General features: G+C 44.7%; 1 protein-coding gene across 1 annotated transcript in view; it reads left to right on the top strand.

Moving 5' to 3' along the window:
* Nucleotides 1-22425, top strand: part of notch1.S (notch 1 receptor S homeolog) — a gene marked incomplete at its 5' end in the record, with an annotated part of 42735 nt that extends 20310 nt beyond the window's left edge. The window contains 31 exon segments of the mRNA NM_001087605.1: nt 33-365; nt 4589-4711; nt 5152-5385; nt 5514-5669; nt 5755-5940; nt 6055-6168; nt 7009-7122; nt 8082-8315; nt 8403-8513; nt 9126-9318; nt 9483-9628; nt 10266-10379; nt 12317-12436; nt 12624-12776; nt 12872-13100; nt 13253-13454; nt 13606-13759; nt 13858-14042; nt 14132-14264; nt 14378-14635; nt 14717-14829; nt 15320-15888; nt 16507-16923; nt 17029-17180; nt 17677-17893; nt 18007-18097; nt 18200-18368; nt 18565-18863; nt 19075-19222; nt 19322-19419; nt 19779-22425. Of these exon segments, the coding sequence (NP_001081074.1) occupies nt 33-365; nt 4589-4711; nt 5152-5385; nt 5514-5669; nt 5755-5940; nt 6055-6168; nt 7009-7122; nt 8082-8315; nt 8403-8513; nt 9126-9318; nt 9483-9628; nt 10266-10379; nt 12317-12436; nt 12624-12776; nt 12872-13100; nt 13253-13454; nt 13606-13759; nt 13858-14042; nt 14132-14264; nt 14378-14635; nt 14717-14829; nt 15320-15888; nt 16507-16923; nt 17029-17180; nt 17677-17893; nt 18007-18097; nt 18200-18368; nt 18565-18863; nt 19075-19222; nt 19322-19419; nt 19779-21182 (7169 nt within the window). The 3' untranslated portion in view covers nt 21183-22425.
* Nucleotides 22426-22871: the final 446 nt, after the last annotated feature.

The following is a 22871-nucleotide window of genomic DNA, read 5'->3' as shown; positions in this document are numbered from 1 at the left end:
CTGTGCCTGATGCTTGGCTCTTGTCATTCCAGGGGATTCGTGCCAGCAGGCAGATCCATGTGCCTCTAATCCATGTGCCAATGGTGGGAAGTGTTTGCCCTTTGAGATCCAGTATATCTGCAAGTGTCCCCCTGGATTCCATGGAGCTACCTGCAAGCAGGACATTAATGAGTGCAGCCAAAATCCCTGCAAGAATGGCGGCCAGTGCATCAATGAGTTTGGATCATACCGCTGCACCTGTCAGAACAGGTTTACTGGAAGAAACTGTGATGAGCCATATGTCCCCTGCAACCCATCGCCGTGCTTGAATGGAGGGACCTGCCGCCAAACTGATGACACCTCCTATGATTGCACTTGTCTTCCAGGTACCTGCATGGTCTTATGTTTTCTGAACTTGCAGCATGCAATTCTTATTTCTTTATAAACATAGAGGTGCCATATTGATTCCCTTAAGATAGTACAGTATGAGGGTATAGTTTATTGTGTGCACAGAACATTCCTTCTCTGTATATTTGTATTTATACATATGGGAGGAGGTGTCATATTTATTCCCTTAAGGTGGCCATACACGGGCCGATAAAAGTTGGCCTTGTATGGGGGGCCCTCCGATGGGCTTCCCCGATCGATATCTGGCCGAAAGTCGGGCAGATGTAGATCGGACGGGACTTAAAATCCCGTTGGATCGTGGCGCATCTGTTCATTGATGCGGTCCCGCAATCCGACTGCCCGTTACCCATCGTTGGGATCCGATCTCAAGGTGGGCATATCGGGGAGAGATCCGCACGTTTGGTGACATCGCCAAATGAGCCGATCTCTCCGTGTATGGCCACCTTTAGACCAGTGATACCCAACCAGTAGATTGTGAGCAATATGTTGCTCCCCAGCCCCTTGGACGTTGCTCTCAGTGGCCTCAGGGCAGGTGCTTATTTTTGATTTCCAGGCTTGGAGGCAAGTTTTGGTTGTATAAAAACCATGTGTACTGTCAAACATAGGCTCCTGTAGTCTGCCAGTCCACATAGGAGCTACCAATAGTCAATCACAACCTTTGTTTGGCACGCCCCAGGAACATTTTTCCTGCTTGTGTTGCTTATGGGTTGGGGACTCCTGCCTTAGACAGTATGAGGGTGTAGCTTATCGTGAGCCCAGAACATTCCTTCTTTGTATATTTGTATTTATACATATGGGAGGAGGGAGGTGCCATATTAATTCCCTTAGACAGTACAGTATGAGGGTATAGCTTATTGTGTGCCCAGAACATTTCTTCTCTGTATATTTGTATTTATACATATGGGAGGTGCCATATTAATTCCCTTAGACAGTACAGTATGAGGGTATAGCTTATTGTGTGCCCAGAACATTTCTTCTCTGTATATTTGTATTTATACATATGGGAGGAGGTGTCATTTATTCCCTTAGACCAGTGATACCCAACCAGTAGCTTGTGAGAAACATGTTGCTCCCCAACCCGTTGTATATTACTCTCAGTGGCCTCAGAGCAGGTGCTGATTTTTTTTTCTGTATATTTGTATTTCTACATTTAACAGGGAGGTGCCATACTGATTCCTATAATGGATTGTCACATAGTAGGCCCCATAGCGACCCTAGATCTGCTGACTGTCAGTTGTGTGTATGCGTTCCTGTGCTTTCCCAGGAAGTCTCCTCTTTATTAAAGCAACAATTCCATAGCGAGTTTTCCCCACAATAGTAGGATGTGCCCATTCACTGTGAACTTTTGCCCCGGGCAGATGGAAAAGCCACTCATTGCAGAATTCCTGAGAGCACAGAATCCTTAAATTAAGATGTGAGGGGTGTAACATGGGGCCTGTGGTAGAAAGAGTCAATGGGCTGGGGAAGGGTGGTTCATTTTTAAATGCTGTGAATCACAGTGTGGCCCTATAATATTTGTAATATGGGTGCAATTATAAGGCTGGGTTATTATTATTATAAAGAGCTAGTCCGTTATAGTATAGGTATCATCCTTCCGCAACATGAAAAAAGGCAGGGTTTAGTGAAAACGCCAACGCTGTTAGCGGAAAGGGGTTTCATGATAATATTTAATTCTGAGAAGGGACCTATCGTGACTAAAGGAGACGAACAAAGCGATTGTACAACAGGAAGTTCTGACTCGGTACAAAACGGAAGCTGCTCTTCCCTCTTACCTCTGGAGTTAGAAATGAGCTCCTTATGCAGCGAGCACTGCACTTACAGCACTGGCAAAGGGCAGACCCTATAATGGCCATTCCTAGTCATTTAGGCTTATGCTTGGGAGCTGCCATACCGTGAATGAGCGTTCCCATATTGGTGGCACCTAGCAACCACATTGGAGTAGAGCCCTTGACTCTGAAGCAGGTAGATGTTGAGCTATAAGATTGTCACCATTACTCCACCTGATCCTGGGTTCTGCCTCATATGTATTTTTCCACCTATCTTTTGTACTCTGGCCATAAAAAGTATAAAATTGGTCAACAATTAACTTCACTGCAGTCCCTATCAGAAACCATACAAAATCCTCCGCCTTTTATGAGTTTACTTAGCAGGTGCCTCCTGCCCCACACGCTGCGCTGGCCCTTTAATTGGTGCCTGCACGCGTTGCTAGAGCAGAGTAGTGCAAGCATCATTATCTCTCCGTTCCCTATTACCGGTGCTTTTAATGAGACGTTTTTTATTGAAATGCCACTCGCCACAATAAATGCCTTTAGTCAATGGGAGCTGCCATACGACTTGCATGTAAAGGCTCCAAGATAACAGTGCCCTCTAGTGGCCAGGTTATCATAAAATACATCACGTTGCTTCACTAATAAAGCACTGATACATTGCATATAACAACTGGCATGGGAGTATCCTGCTTGCTCATTGGCCCGTAGCAATTGCTCAATATTCCCATTGTCTTCGGTATCCAAATCTGGACATTAAAAAAAGTCCCTGCAACTGATCTATAATAATCACAAAAAAGAGAAATACATCCAGGAAGGAAAAGAGGAGGATATTAATACTTCTGTAGGTTTTTATGTCCCCCTCTGTCCCGTATGCAGGGCCCTTATTTATAGTCACTTGCAGTTCAACTGCTCCTCGCCCCTGGGCTTGTGCCTTGCCCTATTTACATTCTCCCGCGTGCAGTTAAAACCAGTTCATAAGATAAGTGAGCTGGATACGGTGCCAGCAGTTTAAAAAATAACACCTGGCGCTTTACAGATTGGCCTTGTTTGTTGTTAGATAAATACCCGCAGCTCATGTTTCACCTGCAGAGCATTACACCTGAGTCATAGAGTGCGTGGGGCCAGGGAGGATAGCAGTGCAGTTACTGTCGTTCAAACAATGGCATGTAGGAATGAATAATGGCTTCACCGACGCTGCTAGCTGTGATACGGCGGCGTGTTGGCGCCTGTGTGTGTGTGTAGAGAGACCATACTACTTGGTGTAACGACATGCTTGAAGGAAGAGTTTTCTTCCACTTCCTGGTTTGAAAGGAGGTTGAAGTATGTTCAAGGCATGGCAGTAAGCAGTGTGTACAAGGGAAAAGCTTCCCCCCCTAATGAAAAGCATGGGGACCACACAGTGTCATGCCTGGCAGCAACTCCCAGTCTAGGGAGACCCAACAAAATGAGCCAAATTGGGCCCCAAAGTTAATAAAGACTGGCCCTGTTCTTTAGCTTCACTGTTCATTAGTACATGATTTTCCTTGCCAGAAAGTGAGGCCCTACTGCTGTGCCTTATTAGCACTGAATTCAACTCAAGGTTTTGAGCTCCACTTGCTTTGGAAAAACTGTCAGTTCTGTCTGCTTAATGCAGCCCCCAGCTAATCTCCGGGCTAACCTGTACGAGAATGCAAACGTGACGGCTTTTAGACAAATGCATGTTGTGCGGGAGGCTATAGGAGACTATAATACCCTCACGTGGGCAGGTAATCTGTCGATTAATGAGTAACCCGCCTCAGGTTGGTCTTGTGGACTTGATTTTCTCAAGCCGTCTGGCGGCAGCGTCAGAGCATTCCTATCAGATAGGGCTTTTACAACCACTTTGAGCTGCCCCATATAACCGCGCTGCTCTCTTTGATTGGCCGGTGCAGTTAGGAGTTCCCAGGCTTAATAGCCCAGGCTGCCATGTGCCCCTAATGTAACAAATTCACAGGGAGCACTTTGCCGCCCTTTGTGTGTAAGGAATGCGGGAGAAGAAACTGCTATTATGTTTGGCAAAACCCTGGACGTGGGTATTTTGTTGGCGGCATGGAGGGGTAATTCAATCATCCAGGTAGGTATTATTAACCTGGTAACCAGATCTTGTCTAGGAAACATACACGGATCTGAATCTTGTGCTGAATAGATCCGTTGTGGATACACATTCTATTAACCTGCAGGGCACATGGCTGCCCAAGAAACTGGCTGCGGCAACCTTACTGAACAAGTGATGGCCTTTCTAAACTCACCGGTGTAACCCTATATAATGCAATCCCTACCCTTCTATGTTCGAACAGGGTTTTGTGCTTCATGCATCTGCATACTTGATAAGGGACAGGGCTCAGCCCACAAACATGAAGTTGATCTAGGATTTTCAGGAGACCCCACCAACCCGCATTGTGTCATTCTTACAGGCTTTAGTGGACAAAATTGTGAAGAGAACATTGACGACTGCCCGAGCAACAACTGCCGCAATGGTGGGACCTGTGTGGATGGAGTCAACACCTATAACTGCCAGTGTCCACCTGACTGGACAGGTAAGCAGGCTACTAGAGTGTGTTGGGAGGTACACTGTCTCTTTAAGACTATGCTCGGGTCTAGTGGAAAGAAATTTCAGAGCAAAGCAAAACCTTCTGTCAAATTCATCCACCTCCTACCCTTTCTTTTCTAAGCCATTTGCCAGTCATGCAGAACAAAAACAAGTTGGTATAGTGGGATGCCAAGTGCTCAGGCAGGGGAATGTAGGTCCCATGGAGAAGGCACATACACGAGGAGCAGCCATGCGTCAGGATTCCAGTGCTAGCCGCCTCTGCACCCCCTAATCCTTTGCAAATCCAGTTTGGGGTCAACATATTGGATTAGAAAATGTCTATTGTTTTTAGTCCTATTGTTTTTAGAACCTGTCCTGTTCTGCAGCCCCCCTATTTGATACAAAACCATAGGCCACCCTCACTTTTCCCTCAATACATGACTTTAGGCCAATACTGCACGGAGGATGTGGACGAATGCCAACTGATGCCAAACGCTTGCCAAAATGGGGGAACCTGCCACAACACCTACGGTGGATACAACTGTGTTTGTGTCAACGGCTGGACCGGAGAGGACTGCAGCGAGAACATTGACGATTGTGCCAACGCCGCCTGCCATAGTGGTGCCACCTGTCATGATCGCGTGGCGTCTTTCTACTGCGAGTGCCCACACGGCCGGACAGGTAAAGCTATAGCTCCCTCCTCAAAGCAATAATAATGAAAACACAGGAGTCAGATGCGGGAAAGACTTCCTATTATAGGACTTTATATGGCAAGTGGCGCCTAAATCTCGCTCTTAATTCTATTTCAGGTCTCCTTTGCCACCTGGATAATGCCTGTATCAGCAATCCCTGCAACGAAGGCTCCAACTGTGACACCAACCCAGTCAACGGGAAAGCCATTTGCACCTGCCCACCTGGGTACACTGGTCCTGCTTGCAACAATGATGTGGATGAGTGCTCTCTGGGTGAGCTATGCTTCTCCCTTATGTTTCCTAAAGTGCCAAAGGTCTGTGTTCTTCAGACGTGATCTAATTCTCTTCATTACTACAGGTGCCAATCCATGTGAGCATGGTGGGAGATGTACCAACACCCTGGGTTCCTTCCAGTGCAACTGCCCCCAGGGATATGCAGGACCCCGCTGCGAGATTGATGTCAATGAATGTCTTTCCAACCCGTGCCAAAATGATGCCACATGCCTGGACCAGATTGGAGAGTTTCAGTGTATATGTATGCCAGGTCTGTATCCAAAAGGGATGTCACTGCTGCCAATTTGTGCTTACTGCTAAGAGTGTCAGCTCCTCAGGGCAAGACCTTGTTGATTTATAAGCAATATGTCCTTTTCTTGTGCAGGTTACGAAGGCCTTTACTGTGAAACCAACATAGATGAATGTGCCAGCAACCCCTGCCTACATAATGGCAAGTGCATTGATAAAATCAACGAGTTCCGCTGCGACTGTCCCACAGGTATGGAAATTCCAAGGCAAGAAATATCGGTCAGCAGGAGGGTTAGCTTTGGGGCCAAAGCTGCTAATTTACACTTCCCTCCGGTTTATCTCTAGGGGGCCTTAGCATTTACCCCCCAAGGGAGAGAAAGCTGCTGTATTGCACTTCCCTCCTCTTTACCTCTAGGAGGGCCTTAGCATTTACCTCTGATGTAGAGAAAGCTGCTATTTTACACTTCCCTCTTATTTACCTCTAGGGGGACCTTTCCCCAGATGGAGAGAAAACCTCCCTCTGGGTAAATGCTAAGGCCCCTTAGAGGGTTAACTGCAAGGCAGACTTTGACTAAGGCTTAGTTAGACTGACCCTTGTTGAAAAGGCACCTTTCCACATACAAGGCATATTCTTGAGACAAGCTCTCGACTGGCAGCTGCCTGTAGAAACAATATGCAGAGCCCATGCTCTTGTGCTTGGGAATCCTGCAGCAGAGAGGCTTCTTTTCTTTGTTGCGACCCCGACAAAAGAATCTTCATTCGCCTAATGGAAATTCAGAGGGAACAACAATAGAGGTTAGTATGTACTCAACAGAGCGCTTTCCTGATGGGTGGCGGAATTTTTAAAAAAAAAAGGTTAACTGGGGTTATCTCTGTAATGTCCGTAATGACAGTAAAGCTCCAATGATTAGACTAGGAAAACTAGGGCAGGGCTTGAAAACTGTTTTATTGCAACAGGTTACATTCATAAAACATTGTTTGGGAAGGAAACACAAGATTTTACATTTTCCTTTGCACGATCCTTTGCCAGCCACTGACTGGCAGAAAGAGAAGGCTAATTACACTTCAACCCTGGCTTGTCTCTTTCTAGGCTTCAGTGGAAACCTCTGCCAGCATGACTTTGATGAGTGTACCAGCACTCCGTGCAAAAATGGAGCCAAATGCTTGGATGGTCCAAATTCTTACACCTGCCAATGTACAGAAGGTAACGCATCTTTTCATTTTTTTAAATGGTTGGTTTTATCCTATTTGGAGCTGCAGCCGCCAGTGCAGGGGTGCCCAGTGTGCCAATGTGCACAGTAACATCAGCTAGGGGGCTGCATCTAACCTCTTAAATTCCATTTTGGAGACCTCAGCCTAAGACATAGTGTGTTGCCACTTCTTACTGAATTTTAATATATTCCACAGCCCCCCCCCCTCCAATTATCCCTTTAATTTTCTGAAACAGCAAGAGGGGAGGGGGGTTAAAAACGCGGGAAACTGCCTTGGAATTTTTTTTTCATTGGTGATTGCTAAGAGTGAAATGCAAGCAGTAGGCTCAGTGAAAGGATGACATGAGCCTTGCTGGGAGACAATGACTCCATTGTGAGCTTTGCCTTTCACAGAGATTACTGCTGAAAAACCCCAATCAGGCTTCTGTGGGTGCCAGCCAGCCATGAAAAGCTGTTATGTCCATTAACCATAATCAGTGTTCCACTTTGTCCTCCTTAAATCTGACCTCCCCCCCCCCCTTCTCCAAGCTGATCTCACCCTCTATATCTGTAACTATTGTGTGTTGTTTGATGTGAGGGTGAAGAGGATTCTGCAAAGAGCAGGTGCATCGAGTAAGCATAAGAAACGGGCAGCATTTATCCATCATGCCTGTGGTTACTAATGATTTTCTCTAAACTGGATGTCTGGCAGTAGCTGGGTACCTGAAGCCAACAAATGCATACTCTGCATGTATCCAGGTTAGATAAGTTAGGCTTTATTATTGTGAAGGGCTGCCACCATAGGGTCTATACTGCCAATATTACATTTAAACATCATGGTATATGGCTGGTGGTAGGTTTTACCTCTTCCTGTTGAGTTGCTTCCTAATGAGATATTTCCATCAGAACACTGTGGTTTTGTTTTTCATTTCTCCATTACACTAATCTCCACTCTGTCTCTTCCCCTTGGCAGGTTTCACCGGGCGCCACTGCGAACAAGACATCAATGAATGCATTCCTGATCCGTGCCACTACGGCACCTGCAAAGACGGCATTGCTACCTTCACATGCCTGTGCCGGCCTGGGTACACGGGGCGTCTGTGTGATAATGACATCAATGAGTGCCTGAGCAAGCCGTGCCTAAACGGGGGGCAGTGTACAGACCGAGAGAATGGATACATATGCACTTGTCCCAAAGGAACCACAGGTAGGCGTTTAATATTGGCTTCATTTTAGGCACCTTGTTCACCTGGGCAGCATAAATCACAGCCCCTCTCCATCCTTCTGTTTACAGGGGTGAATTGCGAAACCAATATAGATGACTGTGCCAGTAACCTGTGCGATAATGGAAAGTGCATTGACAAGATTGATGGCTACGAGTGCACCTGCGAGCCTGGTTACACAGGTAAGAAGGACAAGTTTCGGGAAGTACCTCCCTGATTTATCTGGGTGAGATTCCCGCTCCAGATGAATATATTCGTAAAGCTTTCAGCTGAACCCAGATCGGTTTTCATGGAGGGCTTTCAGCAAACTGTACAGTTGGCCAATTCCAATTAGTTAAGGGCGCTTGCTCAAGCGTGTTACTTGTATGTAAGAGTTGGAATCAATAGGGCTGAGTTTGGCTTTGCATCATTTCATGGCATCAGATACCAGGAGTATCCAGTTTCACTGAGGATAGGGAAGGTTAATACCCTCCTTTGATAGAACATAGCAGTCCTGTTTTATGTATTCCATCCTCCCACCAATGTATCATTTATCCTGTGGTCAGTGGAGTTCTTTCTGCTTAGAAGGAATTACCTGCCCTATATTAGTATAGGGAAAAAGTAGTCTGGTCTTCAACAGGGTCCCAAATTTTTGCCTTTCTTATACTCTTATCCCATGGAGACCTGATAACTTGGGTGCAGAATAAGAATTATGGGAAAGAAGACAACACACACATAAATAACTGGGGCTCTCTAGATGATGGAATCAAACAAACATTGGCAGTTATTATATGCAGCCCCCTTTTCTCTTTTAGGCAAGTTGTGCAATATTAACATTAACGAATGTGACAGCAATCCATGCCGCAATGGAGGGACTTGCAAAGACCAGATCAATGGCTTCACATGTGTGTGCCCAGATGGCTACCATGACCACATGTGCCTGTCTGAAGTAAATGAATGCAACAGCAATCCATGTATCCACGGGGCGTGCCATGATGGAGTCAATGGGTAAGGAAATTTAAGCCACTTTATAAATAGAATTTTTCTGCAAAGAGAATGTTAAAAGAGCTTATTGTTGATCGGTTGTTTTAGGTCACTGAACCTGAACCAACTGAATACATGAATCTTATTAATGAATCTAATTAATCTGCTTTTCAATTTCCATTATGCAGGTATAAATGTGACTGTGAAGCAGGATGGAGCGGTAGCAATTGTGACATCAATAACAATGAGTGTGAATCCAACCCGTGTATGAATGGTGGTACCTGCAAAGACATGACCGGAGCATATATCTGTACTTGCAAAGCAGGATTTAGTGGTAAGTCCCTGAGACCATCTTATTAAATTGTTAAATTTTCTAAGCTTTATAGGCTACAATGGGGTCTTTAAGGGGTCTCCAGTCATTCATGCTGAAATTCCCTGCAACTGCCCAGTGGCATAACTAGATGTCACTGGGCCCCATAGCAAATTAATTTTAGGGGCCCCTGTTTTAGTAATATAGGTTGAAACTGCTCATTAATTAAGGTCCCATGGGGCCCCCTTATACTGCCTCGCCACCCTGCAGCTGCAGGGTCTGCTTCCTCTGTAGTTAAGCCCCTGAAACTGCCCATTGGTATCTCCTTATCCCGAGTATATCCCACTGGTCCACACACTTCGTATAGTGGTGGGGTGTCCCATGTACAGTAATGTGATGGTTGGGCATGGGTATAGTAGTACAGTATAGTAGAGGGGTATGATTACGTATAGTGGTGGAGCCTACAAGTAAAAGAGTGGGTAATATAGTAGTTTAGTGGTAGACCATACCAGTATAGTGTGGGAGTAATATCAATTGTATCGGTGGGGTCTGTTGGGGGTTTAAATGAAGTGTAGTGGTTGGGTGCACAAGTTATATAGGAGGGTTGGAGATTTGCTGTCAAACTGACTGATCACATTTGGCTTTTGTCTGCTCCTTGCAGGGCCAAACTGCCAAACTAACATCAACGAATGTTCCTCTAACCCCTGCTTGAACCATGGAACGTGTATTGATGATGTTGCTGGTTACAAATGCAACTGCATGTTACCTTATACAGGTAAGTGGGGCTGCAGTACTTATAGATGGGAGTGACCACTGCTTCCCTTTAGATAATACAGTATAGGGAGATGGCTACTTTTTGCCCGGGTTAAGAAAATTTTTCAGATTCCACAAATATTATTTTTGAATAAATAGCGATGGGCGAATTTGCGACGTTTGCTTTGCCGAAAAATTTGCGAATTTCACACGAAATGGCGAAAAATCCTCGAAACGGCACCGGCGTCTTGTTTTTGACACCGGCGCCCGTTTTTTTTGACGCCGGCGAATTTTCGCGGGCGTTTCACGAATTTATTCGCTGGCAGTGAATCGCGCAAATTCGCAGTGGATTCGCGCCTGGCGAATAAATTCGCAAATCACTATTAATAAAAAGAATGTTAACAAACGAGAGTATCTGAGACTTAAGGAATGTGTTTATGGGATTCCTGTATATTGTTTCAGTGACCAAGAAACAACAAAAAAAAAAAAAGAAAGAAAAATACAGGGATCTTATATTTCCATATTCTTTTCCAAAATCAACAACCAAGTTGTTTGGTTTTCTAAGAAAAGTGTGATTGGAGTCTCGGAGGAGACCCGTTCTGCGCATGTTTATTGGGCAGGCAACGGAACAGAGGGCCCCAGGGCTGATTTCACTGGGAATAGGACTATTGCCTAACAACTTCCTGACATTTACATGGCAGCCCGTACAATGGCAGGAAATGGTGCAGGAATTTCCTCCCTGGCTAAATCTCCATGGTAGCAGATAGGAGTGGTGACGTTGGGGGGGATTGAGATCCTGAAAGGCACCCATGGCTAGCCTAGGAAATAATATATATACATTTCCTATTTGTTTCATTCCATTGGTGTAAACAAGTAATATAGAATTTTTATTATTTTGAATAGTGTGCTCATTTTCGCACTTAAGGGAGAAGAAAAATAATTTACCACTTGGGGGTGCCAAATGTTAGGCACCCTGAAGTGAATGTATTTACTTACCTGAAACCCCAGGCCAGTGCTCCTATCAGCAGAAAACTGCACCGGCCCGGGTTTATTCCAGCAAGCACCACGGAGCGATCCTCTTCCGGCTTCTTCTTTCTTCTTGCGGCTGCGCATTAAAGAGTGAAAAGTCGAACTTTGACTAAAAAGTCAGCTTTTTTCTACTGCAAATGCGTCTGCCCCGGGAAATTTGAATAAAGAAGAAGCCAGAAGAGGATCGATCCATAGTGTTCACTGGAATAACCCCGGGGCGGTGCAGTTTTCTGCTGATAGGAGCACCAGCCCGGGGTTTCAGGTTAGTAAATACATTCACTTGGGGCTGCCTAAAATTTGGCACCCCCAAGTGGTAAACAAATTTCTTTCTCCTTTAAAAGCCATCAAGGTTGAACTTGATGAACGTTTTTTTTTTTGTTTTTTTTTCATGTTACTATAAGCAGTTATGCCGGGTATGCAAACTATGCTTCATTTTATAGGAATGCTCAAAGCTGTTTGGCAGGTAGATGCCTCCAACCTCGCAAAGCTCGAGACAGGCAGGGATAATAAATGTTTAACTGTATGTCCTTTCAACTATTGTGAATGACAGCTCAGACTTGACGGAATTGTGGGACTTGGGAGACAGGAGCCTAATGGGGAGACAGGGCTAGTCCATGGTTCTTCATATAATGTAACTGTAGAGATCCACAACCTGCTCAAACCTTGTTCATCCAGTTGTTTATAAATCTGGTTTAACCTGATAGCAGAGCTGAATGTGGAAAAGTTTCACTTTCAGCCTTAAAATGGGTTTCCCATGAGTCCATTTCAACAGAGCCACGGAGAAAAGCCCAAAAATAGCATAGTTGTGCTAAATTATGTACTTCCCTTTCAATACTGTCAGTTAATATCAATGAGCATCCTATATAAGGTCAGGGTAACTAAATATGTTTGGTAACCGATATATTTACACTTCTCTGTTTTCCCTTTTAGGTGCCATTTGTGAGGCAGTTTTGGCTCCGTGTGCAGGCAGTCCTTGTAAAAATGGTGGCAGATGTAAAGAATCAGAAGACTTTGAAACCTTCTCTTGTGAATGTCCACCCGGGTGGCAAGGTAAGTGCGTCTTCCGGCAGTCATAGCCACTTTAGAGACTTCTAGTTATCCCTGTGGGTTATAGGTGGAGAGTGATGAAGGTTGAACAAGGCTTAGACTCCCTTCAAACAAGATTGGGTGTTCTTAATTATATCTAGTCCTCATAAGTGGTATCACAGGAGCTTTTGTCTCGTTTCTCTCTGCCCAGGGCAAACATGTGAGATTGACATGAATGAATGCGTAAATCGCCCTTGCCGTAACGGTGCAACGTGTCAAAACACCAATGGCAGCTACAAGTGCAACTGCAAACCTGGTTACACTGGGCGGAACTGCGAGATGGACATTGATGACTGCCAACCAAGTGAGTTTCTAATGAATTGGGTATAGACAGAATAAAATACCAGGCAGTTTTTTTTATATATCAATTAACCTTGTTTCCAATTTCAATCCCTTTAGATCCTTGTCACAATGGAGGATCCTGTTCTGACGGCATTAATATGTTTTTCTGTAACTGCCCGGCCGGGTTCCGGGGGCCTAAGTGCGAAGAGGACATTAACGAGTGTGCCAGTAACCCGTGCAAAAATGGAGCCAACTGCACTGATTGTGTAAACAGCTACACATGCACCTGCCAGCCTGGATTTAGTGGCATCCACTGTGAAAGCAACACCCCTGACTGCACCGAGAGGTATTTTAAACAGCTGATTGTTACGTCTTAGTCCAATATTTTCTTGCTTCAGTGAAGGTTCTCAACAGGAGCCACACATTTGAACTGAATTCATTCTGCACTCTTATATAAATCTCATAATGTTTATGATGTTCCTCCATCTTTCTTTGCAGCTCGTGCTTTAATGGTGGCACCTGCATTGATGGGATCAATACGTTTACATGCCAGTGCCCACCTGGATTTACCGGAAGCTACTGCCAACATGATATCAATGAATGTGACTCCAAGCCTTGTTTGAACGGAGGCACCTGCCAGGACAGTTACGGGACATACAAGTGCACCTGTCCGCAAGGATACACTGGGCTGAACTGCCAGGTAAGCCTGTCTTGTGTGTCTGTCAGTGAGTTGCAAGCTCTGGGAAAGTTCATATCAACAGTATTAGAGCATGTATATACTGTATTTTTCAAGACTGTTTCTGATGCTGCTTGTTTTCATACAAAGTGTCTGTGTTATAATCTTTTCCCAGAACCTGGTGCGTTGGTGTGACTCTTCTCCCTGTAAAAATGGAGGAAAGTGCTGGCAGACAAACAACTTTTATCGTTGTGAGTGCAAGAGTGGCTGGACTGGTGTTTACTGTGATGTCCCCAGTGTCTCCTGCGAGGTTGCTGCTAAGCAGCAAGGTAAGGTTGAGATCTCTATGTATATGTAGGCACCGGCACATCGCTGGAAGGTACTAAAAGAGAGCTTAAGGGAAAATGTCTCTCTCCTATTCCTGCAGGTGTGGATATCGTTCATCTGTGTCGCAATTCTGGCATGTGTGTGGACACTGGAAACACACATTTCTGCCGCTGTCAGGCTGGCTACACAGGCAGTTACTGCGAGGAACAGGTGGACGAATGCTCGCCGAATCCTTGTCAGAACGGTGCCACATGCACAGACTACTTAGGTGGCTACTCTTGCGAGGTAGGATCCCATTCCTGTGCCACTTCCAAAATAAAGTCCTATCTGTGTTCTGTTATTTGAATTTGTCTATTGTTTTATTTTTATTTCAGTGTGTTGCCGGCTACCATGGAGTAAACTGCTCCGAGGAGATCAATGAGTGTTTGTCCCACCCGTGCCAGAATGGAGGAACCTGTATTGATCTCATTAACACCTACAAATGCTCCTGCCCCAGAGGAACTCAAGGTATGAACATATCATACACTCATTCTGGTTGGCTTATACTTGGGTGCAAGAAGAAAACACCCCAGAGCAGAGAACCATTTCTATTTTAATGCTTCACAAACTGTATTTTGCAGGTGTGCACTGTGAAATTAATGTGGATGATTGCACGCCCTTCTACGACTCCTTCACCTTGGAACCCAAATGCTTCAACAATGGCAAATGTATAGACCGCGTGGGTGGCTATAACTGCATCTGCCCTCCAGGCTTTGTAGGGGAACGCTGTGAAGGCGATGTGAACGAGTGCCTGTCTAATCCCTGTGACTCCCGTGGCACCCAGAACTGCATTCAACTGGTGAATGATTACCGGTGTGAGTGCCGGCAGGGATTCACAGGTATTGGCTCATTACTAGTCTGCTTGACCCTGCTCTTTTGATCTCTTATGGATTCCCTAAAGCTGATAATTGCTTTTTCAGGAAGGCGCTGTGAATCTGTTGTGGATGGTTGTAAGGGAATGCCCTGCCGAAACGGTGGAACATGTGCTGTCGCCAGCAATACAGAACGTGGATTTATTTGCAAATGCCCTCCTGTAAGTGGATCCTTTCTTACCCTTTGTATTCATCTGGGATGCCCCTCTCTTAAGGTGGCCATACATGGGCAGATGAAAGCTGCCGCCAGACCGAGTCGGCAACTTATTGGCCCGTTTATGGGGTCCTCTGAGGAAAGTCGGGCAGATGTCGATCGGGCAAGGCTAAAAATCCTGTTGGACCACGGACCGCATCTGTTCGTTGATGCGGTCCTGCAATCCGACCGCCCGTATTCCTTTCATTATAATCCGATCTTTGGGCCCTAGGGATCAGCCCGATATTGCCCACCTCAAGGTGGGCATATAGGGGAGAGTTGCCAAACTAGTGGATCTCTCTGTGTATGGCCACTTTTATAGAATAGATTTATTTTCAGTTATAGTCTTTAGCCTCTTACTTAAATGGTTTTGTTTGCCCTGGTTCTCCTAAAGCATCTCCAGTCTTTCTATAAATGGCAACTTAACCTTCACAAAGTAATCAAATGTTGTTTTGCAGGGGTTTGACGGAGCCACTTGCGAGTATGATTCACGAACCTGCAGCAACCTTCGCTGCCAGAATGGCGGCACTTGCATTTCGGTGCTGACGAGTTCCAAATGCGTGTGCTCGGAAGGCTATACTGGCGCCACATGTCAGTACCCTGTTATCAGTCCTTGTGCTTCCCACCCTTGTTACAATGGAGGAACCTGCCAGTTCTTTGCTGAGGAACCTTTCTTCCAGTGCTTCTGTCCAAAAAACTTTAACGGGCTCTTCTGCCATATCTTGGATTATGAGTTTCCCGGGGGACTAGGCAAGAATATTACTCCTCCTGATAATGACGATATCTGCGAAAACGAGCAGTGCTCTGAGCTGGCTGACAACAAAGTCTGCAACGCCAACTGCAACAACCATGCTTGCGGATGGGATGGAGGAGACTGCTCTCTCAACTTCAATGACCCATGGAAGAACTGCACCCAGTCGCTGCAGTGCTGGAAATATTTCAATGATGGCAAATGCGATTCTCAGTGCAACAACACTGGGTGTCTGTACGACGGGTTTGACTGCCAGAAAGTTGAGGTTCAGTGCAAGTAAGTTTAAGAGCTTACAATGAGTGTGTATGCAGGAATAGATGGTGATCTGCAACCCATTAAAAATGGGGTCTCCGACCTTTTTAATCGGTGGTCTCCAAGGTTTTTATCAGGGATCTTCAACCTTTTTTATCGGTGGTCTCCAACCTTTTTAATCGGGATCTCCAACCTTTTTAATCAGAGGTCTCCGACCTTTTAAATCATCTCCAACCTATTTAATCCGGGGTCTCCAACCTTTTTAAACAGGGGTCTCCAACCTTTTTATTTATGATTCCCAGCATGTTAAGGGAATGCTTGGGAGTTCTGGTTTAATATATGCAGGTCAAAGGCTTTCCAGCACCTCATTCGGTGATCTTGTAACTTGTTCTATCTATACCACCTTTTCTTGGAGGGACCAATATTACATCAGGGAATCGACCTTATGACCCAATTACTGCTTTAGAATGCATTATGCACCTAATTTTAACTTTCTTTAGAGGGAAATCATTTACCTGTGATCAAGAAAACCCTCCCACAGCAGCATCCTCAATCTAAAACTAAACTAATCTTTTCTGTAAAACTATAAAGGGCAGGCTGAATACATGATCCAGACCTATAACTCTATCTTTTTTTATCCAGCCCTTTGTATGACCAGTACTGCAAGGATCACTTTCAAGATGGCCACTGCGACCAAGGCTGTAACAATGCAGAGTGCGAATGGGATGGCCTGGACTGCGCCAACATGCCAGAGAACCTGGCTGAAGGCACCCTGGTGTTGGTCGTCCTCATGCCCCCTGAAAGGCTTAAGAACAACTCTGTCAATTTCCTCCGTGAGCTGAGCCGAGTGCTCCACACAAATGTGGTGTTCAAGAAAGACAGCAAAGGCGAATACAAGATCTACCCTTACTATGGCAATGAGGAAGAACTTAAAAAACATCACATCAAGAGGTCAACTGATTACTGGTCGGATGCTCCTTCTGCCATCTTCAGCACAATGAAAGAATCCATTTTACTAGGAAGGCATCGTAGGGAGTTGGATGAAATGGAAGTTAGGGGGTAAGAAAACTTTCTGGGCATGGTGCATAGGATAGGTGTCACTTGGGGGTTTTACTATAACAACTATTGGAAGGAGCTAAAATAATTAGCCAATTTTTCTGACAGGTCAATCGTATACTTGGAAATAGACAACCGCCAGTGTTACAAATCCTCCTCTCAGTGCTTCAACAGTGCTACAGATGTTGCCGCATTCCTTGGGGCTTTGGCCTCCCTTGGGAGTCTGGACACCCTTTCCTATAAGATTGAGGCAGTGAAAAGTAAGTGCATTGACCTCCCATAAATCCTCCACTTCAAGTGCTTAAGGCAACCTTGATTGCATTCTGTTTAACTTTATTAATAAACACTGCCCTCCCCCCGCGCACACACACACCTACCTTCATTAAGGTTTTGATATCCAAATCATTAAGCCCCCAAAAACAGAAAAGACAGAATGTGATCAATAATATACACACGGCTTTGGAGATTGTATCTTCAAAATCCCCCTAAACCCCCTTGTCTTAACGGCTCAATCAGAAGCGCCAGGATGCAAAGTTTATTAATCCTTTGCCTTAAAGAAAGTAAATCAGCCGGTCTCTGGATACTTCCCGGAGAATTTAGCAATTCTGATTAATAGTATAAAATGACCCCTTTTATTCCCCCTCCTTTTAGACGATTCTCGTTGGCTCTCATTAATGAGCCGTGCCTCATTCTGTTGCTGCAAGTCCTGCTGTACCATATGAATATGAAACAGAGTGTTTTCTGTTGCCTCCACAGGTGAGAACATGGAGACCCCCAAGCCCTCTACTCTCTATCCCATGTTATCCATGTTGGTCATTCCGTTATTAATCATCTTCGTCTTCATGATGGTCATCGTTAATAAGAAGCGTCGCCGTGAACACGGACAGCTTTGGTTCCCCGACGGCTTTATTCCAAAAGAACCCAGCAAAAAGAAACGGCGAGAGCCCCTTGGGGAGGATTCTGTTGGCTTAAAGTAAGTAATTGGGTATTCACAGCGCTCTCAGTGAGTTACCTGGTGTATCGATGCGATCGACTTTACATTAGCCACACTTTATTTGTCGCTAATGCTGGTTTCTTATGTTACAGGCCCATTAAGAATATGACAGATGGCTCTTTTATGGACGATAATCAGAATGAATGGGGAGATGAGGAGACCCTGGAAAACAAGAGGTTCAGGGTAAGTGTATTTTGGCTGTTCATTAATGAACCATGTTGTATTGAAAGCCACCATATTGCCACTTGGTTAAGCCTGACACTTTTTCTGCTGTTTGTACTCAAGTTTGAAGAGCAAGTGATTCTCCCAGAACTTGTTGACGACAAAACTGACCCCCGACAGTGGACACGGCAGCACCTTGACGCCGCTGATCTGCGCATTTCATCCATGGCCCCAACGCCGCCGCAGGGAGAGCTTGAGGCCGACTGTATGGATGTCAATGTCCGTGGCCCTGGTAGGTTAAAGTCTAATTTGTACTGTCAACTGAGGCTAAATCTAGCTCCATTTGCTAAGGACAATTACCCTAACAAACAGCATTTTAAACGCTAAATCAAAGTGGGAAAATAAGCTGTTGGCATGATACTAAAATGGTTGAGGTTTTGTTATGAGGTGGTACTATTTGCTAACCGCTGGTCTCTGTTCCCTTGCAGATGGCTTCACCCCACTTATGATTGCCTCCTGTAGCGGAGGTGGATTAGAGACTGGAAACAGCGAAGAGGAAGAGGATGCTTCAGCTAATATGATTTCCGACTTCATTGGGCAGGGTGCCCAACTGCATAACCAAACCGACCGCACTGGCGAGACAGCACTTCATCTGGCCGCAAGATACGCACGTGCTGATGCAGCCAAGCGCCTGTTGGAATCGAGTGCGGACGCCAACGTCCAGGATAACATGGGCAGGACTCCTCTCCATGCAGCAGTGGCGGCTGATGCTCAGGGCGTATTCCAGGTATGGCTATCTCGCTACTCTCTCATATGCAGAATTCTGGGGTTTGTTCATACATACATGCATACATACATACATACATGCATACATACATGCTAAGGTTGCTTGTCTGAGCCGCCAAGGGGAATAGGTGCTATAAGTGCTTTACTTCCCCTTTAACAAGGATTTCCTCGCTGATTCATTCTGAAATGTGTCGTTTCTTTCCTCTGTGTAGATTCTCATTCGGAACCGAGCGACAGACTTAGACGCCCGCATGTTTGATGGCACTACCCCTCTGATCCTGGCCGCTCGGCTGGCCGTGGAAGGGATGGTGGAGGAGCTTATCAATGCTCATGCAGATGTCAACGCTGTTGATGAATTTGGTAAATTTCATCTCGATTATAGGCTCTGCGTGCATTGTTATAGTTCTGCCCTGTGTGTAAAGGAGATTGCCTAATGCTTTTCTATATCTGTATTCACAGGAAAATCTGCTTTGCATTGGGCAGCGGCTGTGAATAACGTTGATGCTGCAGCTGTGCTTCTCAAGAATAGTGCAAATAAGGACATGCAAAACAACAAGGTAAGAACTGACCATAGTATATAAGCAAAATATAACGTCACTGGAGAGGTTTTGTGACCATATAAAGGCACAAGGCTGCAGGCTGAGTTATACAGGGAACTCAGAGTATCACTCGTATTATAAGGGATAATGTACCCCCTACTGTAAATGATGAGGATATTAGAAGTTACTGAGGGGTTCTGTGACCATATAAAGGCACAAGGCTGCAGGCTGTGTTATACAGGGAACTCTGAGTATCACTCATATATTATAAGGGATAATGTACCCCCTAATGTAAATTATGAGGATTGTTTTAGAAGTCACAGGGAGAGCCAAGTCCATAATAAAAACGTTCTAATTGCCATTGTATTTCTTTACAGGAAGAGACATCCCTGTTCTTGGCCGCAAGAGAAGGCAGCTACGAAACTGCCAAAGTCCTTTTGGATCACTACGCCAACCGTGACATCACAGACCACATGGATCGGCTGCCTCGTGACATCGCCCAAGAACGCATGCACCACGACATTGTTCACCTGCTGGATGAATATAACCTTGTGAAGAGCCCAACGCTGCACAATGGTCCGTTGGGAGCAACGACATTATCACCTCCCATCTGCTCCCCTAATGGTTACATGGGGAACATGAAGCCTTCTGTTCAGAGCAAGAAAGCCCGCAAGCCCAGTATCAAAGGTAATGGCTGCAAAGAGGCCAAAGAGCTGAAAGCCAGAAGGAAAAAATCTCAAGATGGGAAAACAACTCTCTTGGATTCTGGCAGTTCTGGAGTGTTGTCCCCAGTGGACTCCCTGGAGTCAACACATGGATACTTATCAGATGTGTCTTCTCCTCCGCTGATGACCTCTCCGTTTCAGCAGTCTCCATCCATGCCTCTGAACCACTTGACAAGCATGCCAGAGTCCCACCTTGGCATGAATCACATAAACATGGCCACCAAGCAGGAAATGGCAGCAGGTTCCAACAGAATGGCTTTTGATGCCATGGTGCCACGTCTGACCCATCTCAATGCCTCAAGCCCTAATACCATCATGAGCAATGGATCCATGCATTTCACTGTGGGAGGAGCTCCGACTATGAACAGCCAATGTGACTGGTTAGCTAGGCTGCAGAATGGGATGGTCCAGAATCAGTATGACCCAATCAGAAATGGCATCCAACAAGGCAATGCTCAACAAGCTCAAGCTCTTCAGCATGGCCTTATGACCTCGCTCCATAATGGTCTGCCAGCAACAACTCTCTCCCAAATGATGACCTATCAGGCCATGCCCAACACAAGGCTAGCCAATCAGCCACATCTAATGCAAGCCCAGCAAATGCAACAGCAGCAAAACTTGCAGTTGCACCAGAGCATGCAGCAACAACATCACAATTCCAGCACGACCTCTACTCACATCAACTCACCATTCTGCAGCAGTGACATAAGCCAGACGGACCTGCAGCAAATGTCAAGCAACAACATTCATTCAGTAATGCCCCAGGACACTCAGATATTTGCCGCATCTCTGCCTTCCAATCTTACGCAGTCTATGACAACTGCACAATTTTTAACCCCCCCTTCCCAGCATAGCTACTCCTCCCCAATGGACAATACACCAAGCCATCAACTACAAGTACCAGACCACCCGTTCCTGACGCCTTCTCCTGAGTCACCTGACCAGTGGTCAAGCTCCTCCCCTCATTCCAATATGTCTGACTGGTCAGAAGGAATATCAAGTCCTCCCACGAGTATGCAGCCTCAGCGCACCCACATACCTGAAGCTTTCAAGTAAAAAAAAAAAGTTTAAAAAAATGTAAAATATTTTTAAAGACACTGAGAGAGACTTTAAGAGACTGAAGGAAATTTTTATATGGTTTTTATACTTAAAATAACAGAACATTTGAATTTTCTAGTATTTATTTATATATACGTTTGACCTAAAACACTGCCCTTTTATTTATAAGCTTTTTTTCATTTTTAGGACAAAATATTTTAACTTCTTGCCTTGAAAGTTTTTCAGTTCTAAATCTTATGAAATTGGTTCCTGCCTGGTATTGAAAACGGCAATGTATTTATTTTTTATTTACCTGAATAGTATACAGGAACAAACCACTGGGGTGGGGGGGTTATCGGGATGTGTATTTAGCAGAAAAAAGATTTTCTATAAAATGAAATCTTTCAGGTTTTCATTTATAGCACTAAAAAGATTCCAGTATTACTTTTAAATTAAATCATGAAGAAGATGCTCCGAATACCTCTCGCTGTCAGGGAGGTGCCCAATAGGTTTTTTTTTTTTTGGTTTTTTTTTTGGAAAACCTGAAACTCTTGGTAAGTACAGAAAGAAAGCATAAAATACAGGAGGGCACGCCTAGGTCTGATGCATTCTCAATGGGAATAAAATCCTGAAAAGTGACTCATTTTAAAAAATTATATTTGTTAGAAAAAACAAACTGCCATTTTGAATCCCTTGTGTCGCATGGGGTATTGGTCAGAAAATGCATGCAATTTTTGGTACAAGCCCGTGGCATATTTTCTACAGTTTTTTTTTTTTTTTTTTTTTTGTAAATATCTATGGTGGATTTTGTTTCAAAAATCTATTTGTATATCCTGATTTATATTGCTTATCCGAGTAGGAGTGCAGGCTGGATGGAACCATGCCGAAGACAAATCGCAGATTGGACATTGTTTTTTATTTTTTTGCCTACAGAGACTATTTGCACATGAACAACAACAAAAAAAAGAAGATATATTTAAATATAAAATTTTATACAAACGAAAAAACAAAAAACAAAAACTGTCGATTTGCCTCTAGTTCCACTTCTTCTGTGATACGATGCAGTTGGGCAGTTCATTCCTTATGCCGTACTGTACAAAGATCTGTAGAATTTAGTTGTTTTTCCTGAACAAATAAATATGTAATGTATCGAGCAGAAATGTAGTTTACAAAAAAAACTATTTGTTGTTGTTGCTGTTAACACTTCTGTAAACAAATTTTTTTTGGTTTGTTTATTTGTTGTAATAAAATTGTACAAAATAATGTGTTTTGCGGTTACAACAAAGATTTTTTTTCTTTATATTCACGGAAAAAAAGTTTTCAAGGCTGAAATCAATGGTGATGGCATTGAGAAATGGCAGCAGCCAGCAGGTTACCGGGGGAGGCAAAAAGCTGCTTAAAGAGACGGAATTCAGATTTTAAAATCTGAATCTCGGCTCTTCTAGTGCAAAGAGAGCAATTACGTTCTCTGCACTAGCAATGCGGCCCCCCAGGTGCCCCTGGATAGCGATGACAAATGCCAAGGCATTGACGTTTATTGGAAGGTGCTTCAGGCACTGTGTTTTGGGCTGCTACCAAATATGCTTAAAGGATTCCCTGCACATGCTCTGGGCTGCTGTCACTTACTTGAGTGTAGGGAGCAACTCGCAATATATTGTCTCAATATAAAATTCAAGATACAAGATTAATGACTCAGATTCAGGTTAC

The sequence above is a fragment of the Xenopus laevis genome, chromosome 8S (genome assembly GCF_017654675.1).
Source record: "Xenopus laevis strain J_2021 chromosome 8S, Xenopus_laevis_v10.1, whole genome shotgun sequence".
Lineage (NCBI taxonomy): Eukaryota > Metazoa > Chordata > Amphibia > Anura > Pipidae > Xenopus > Xenopus laevis.
This window is presented reverse-complemented; position numbering and strand designations above follow the sequence as displayed.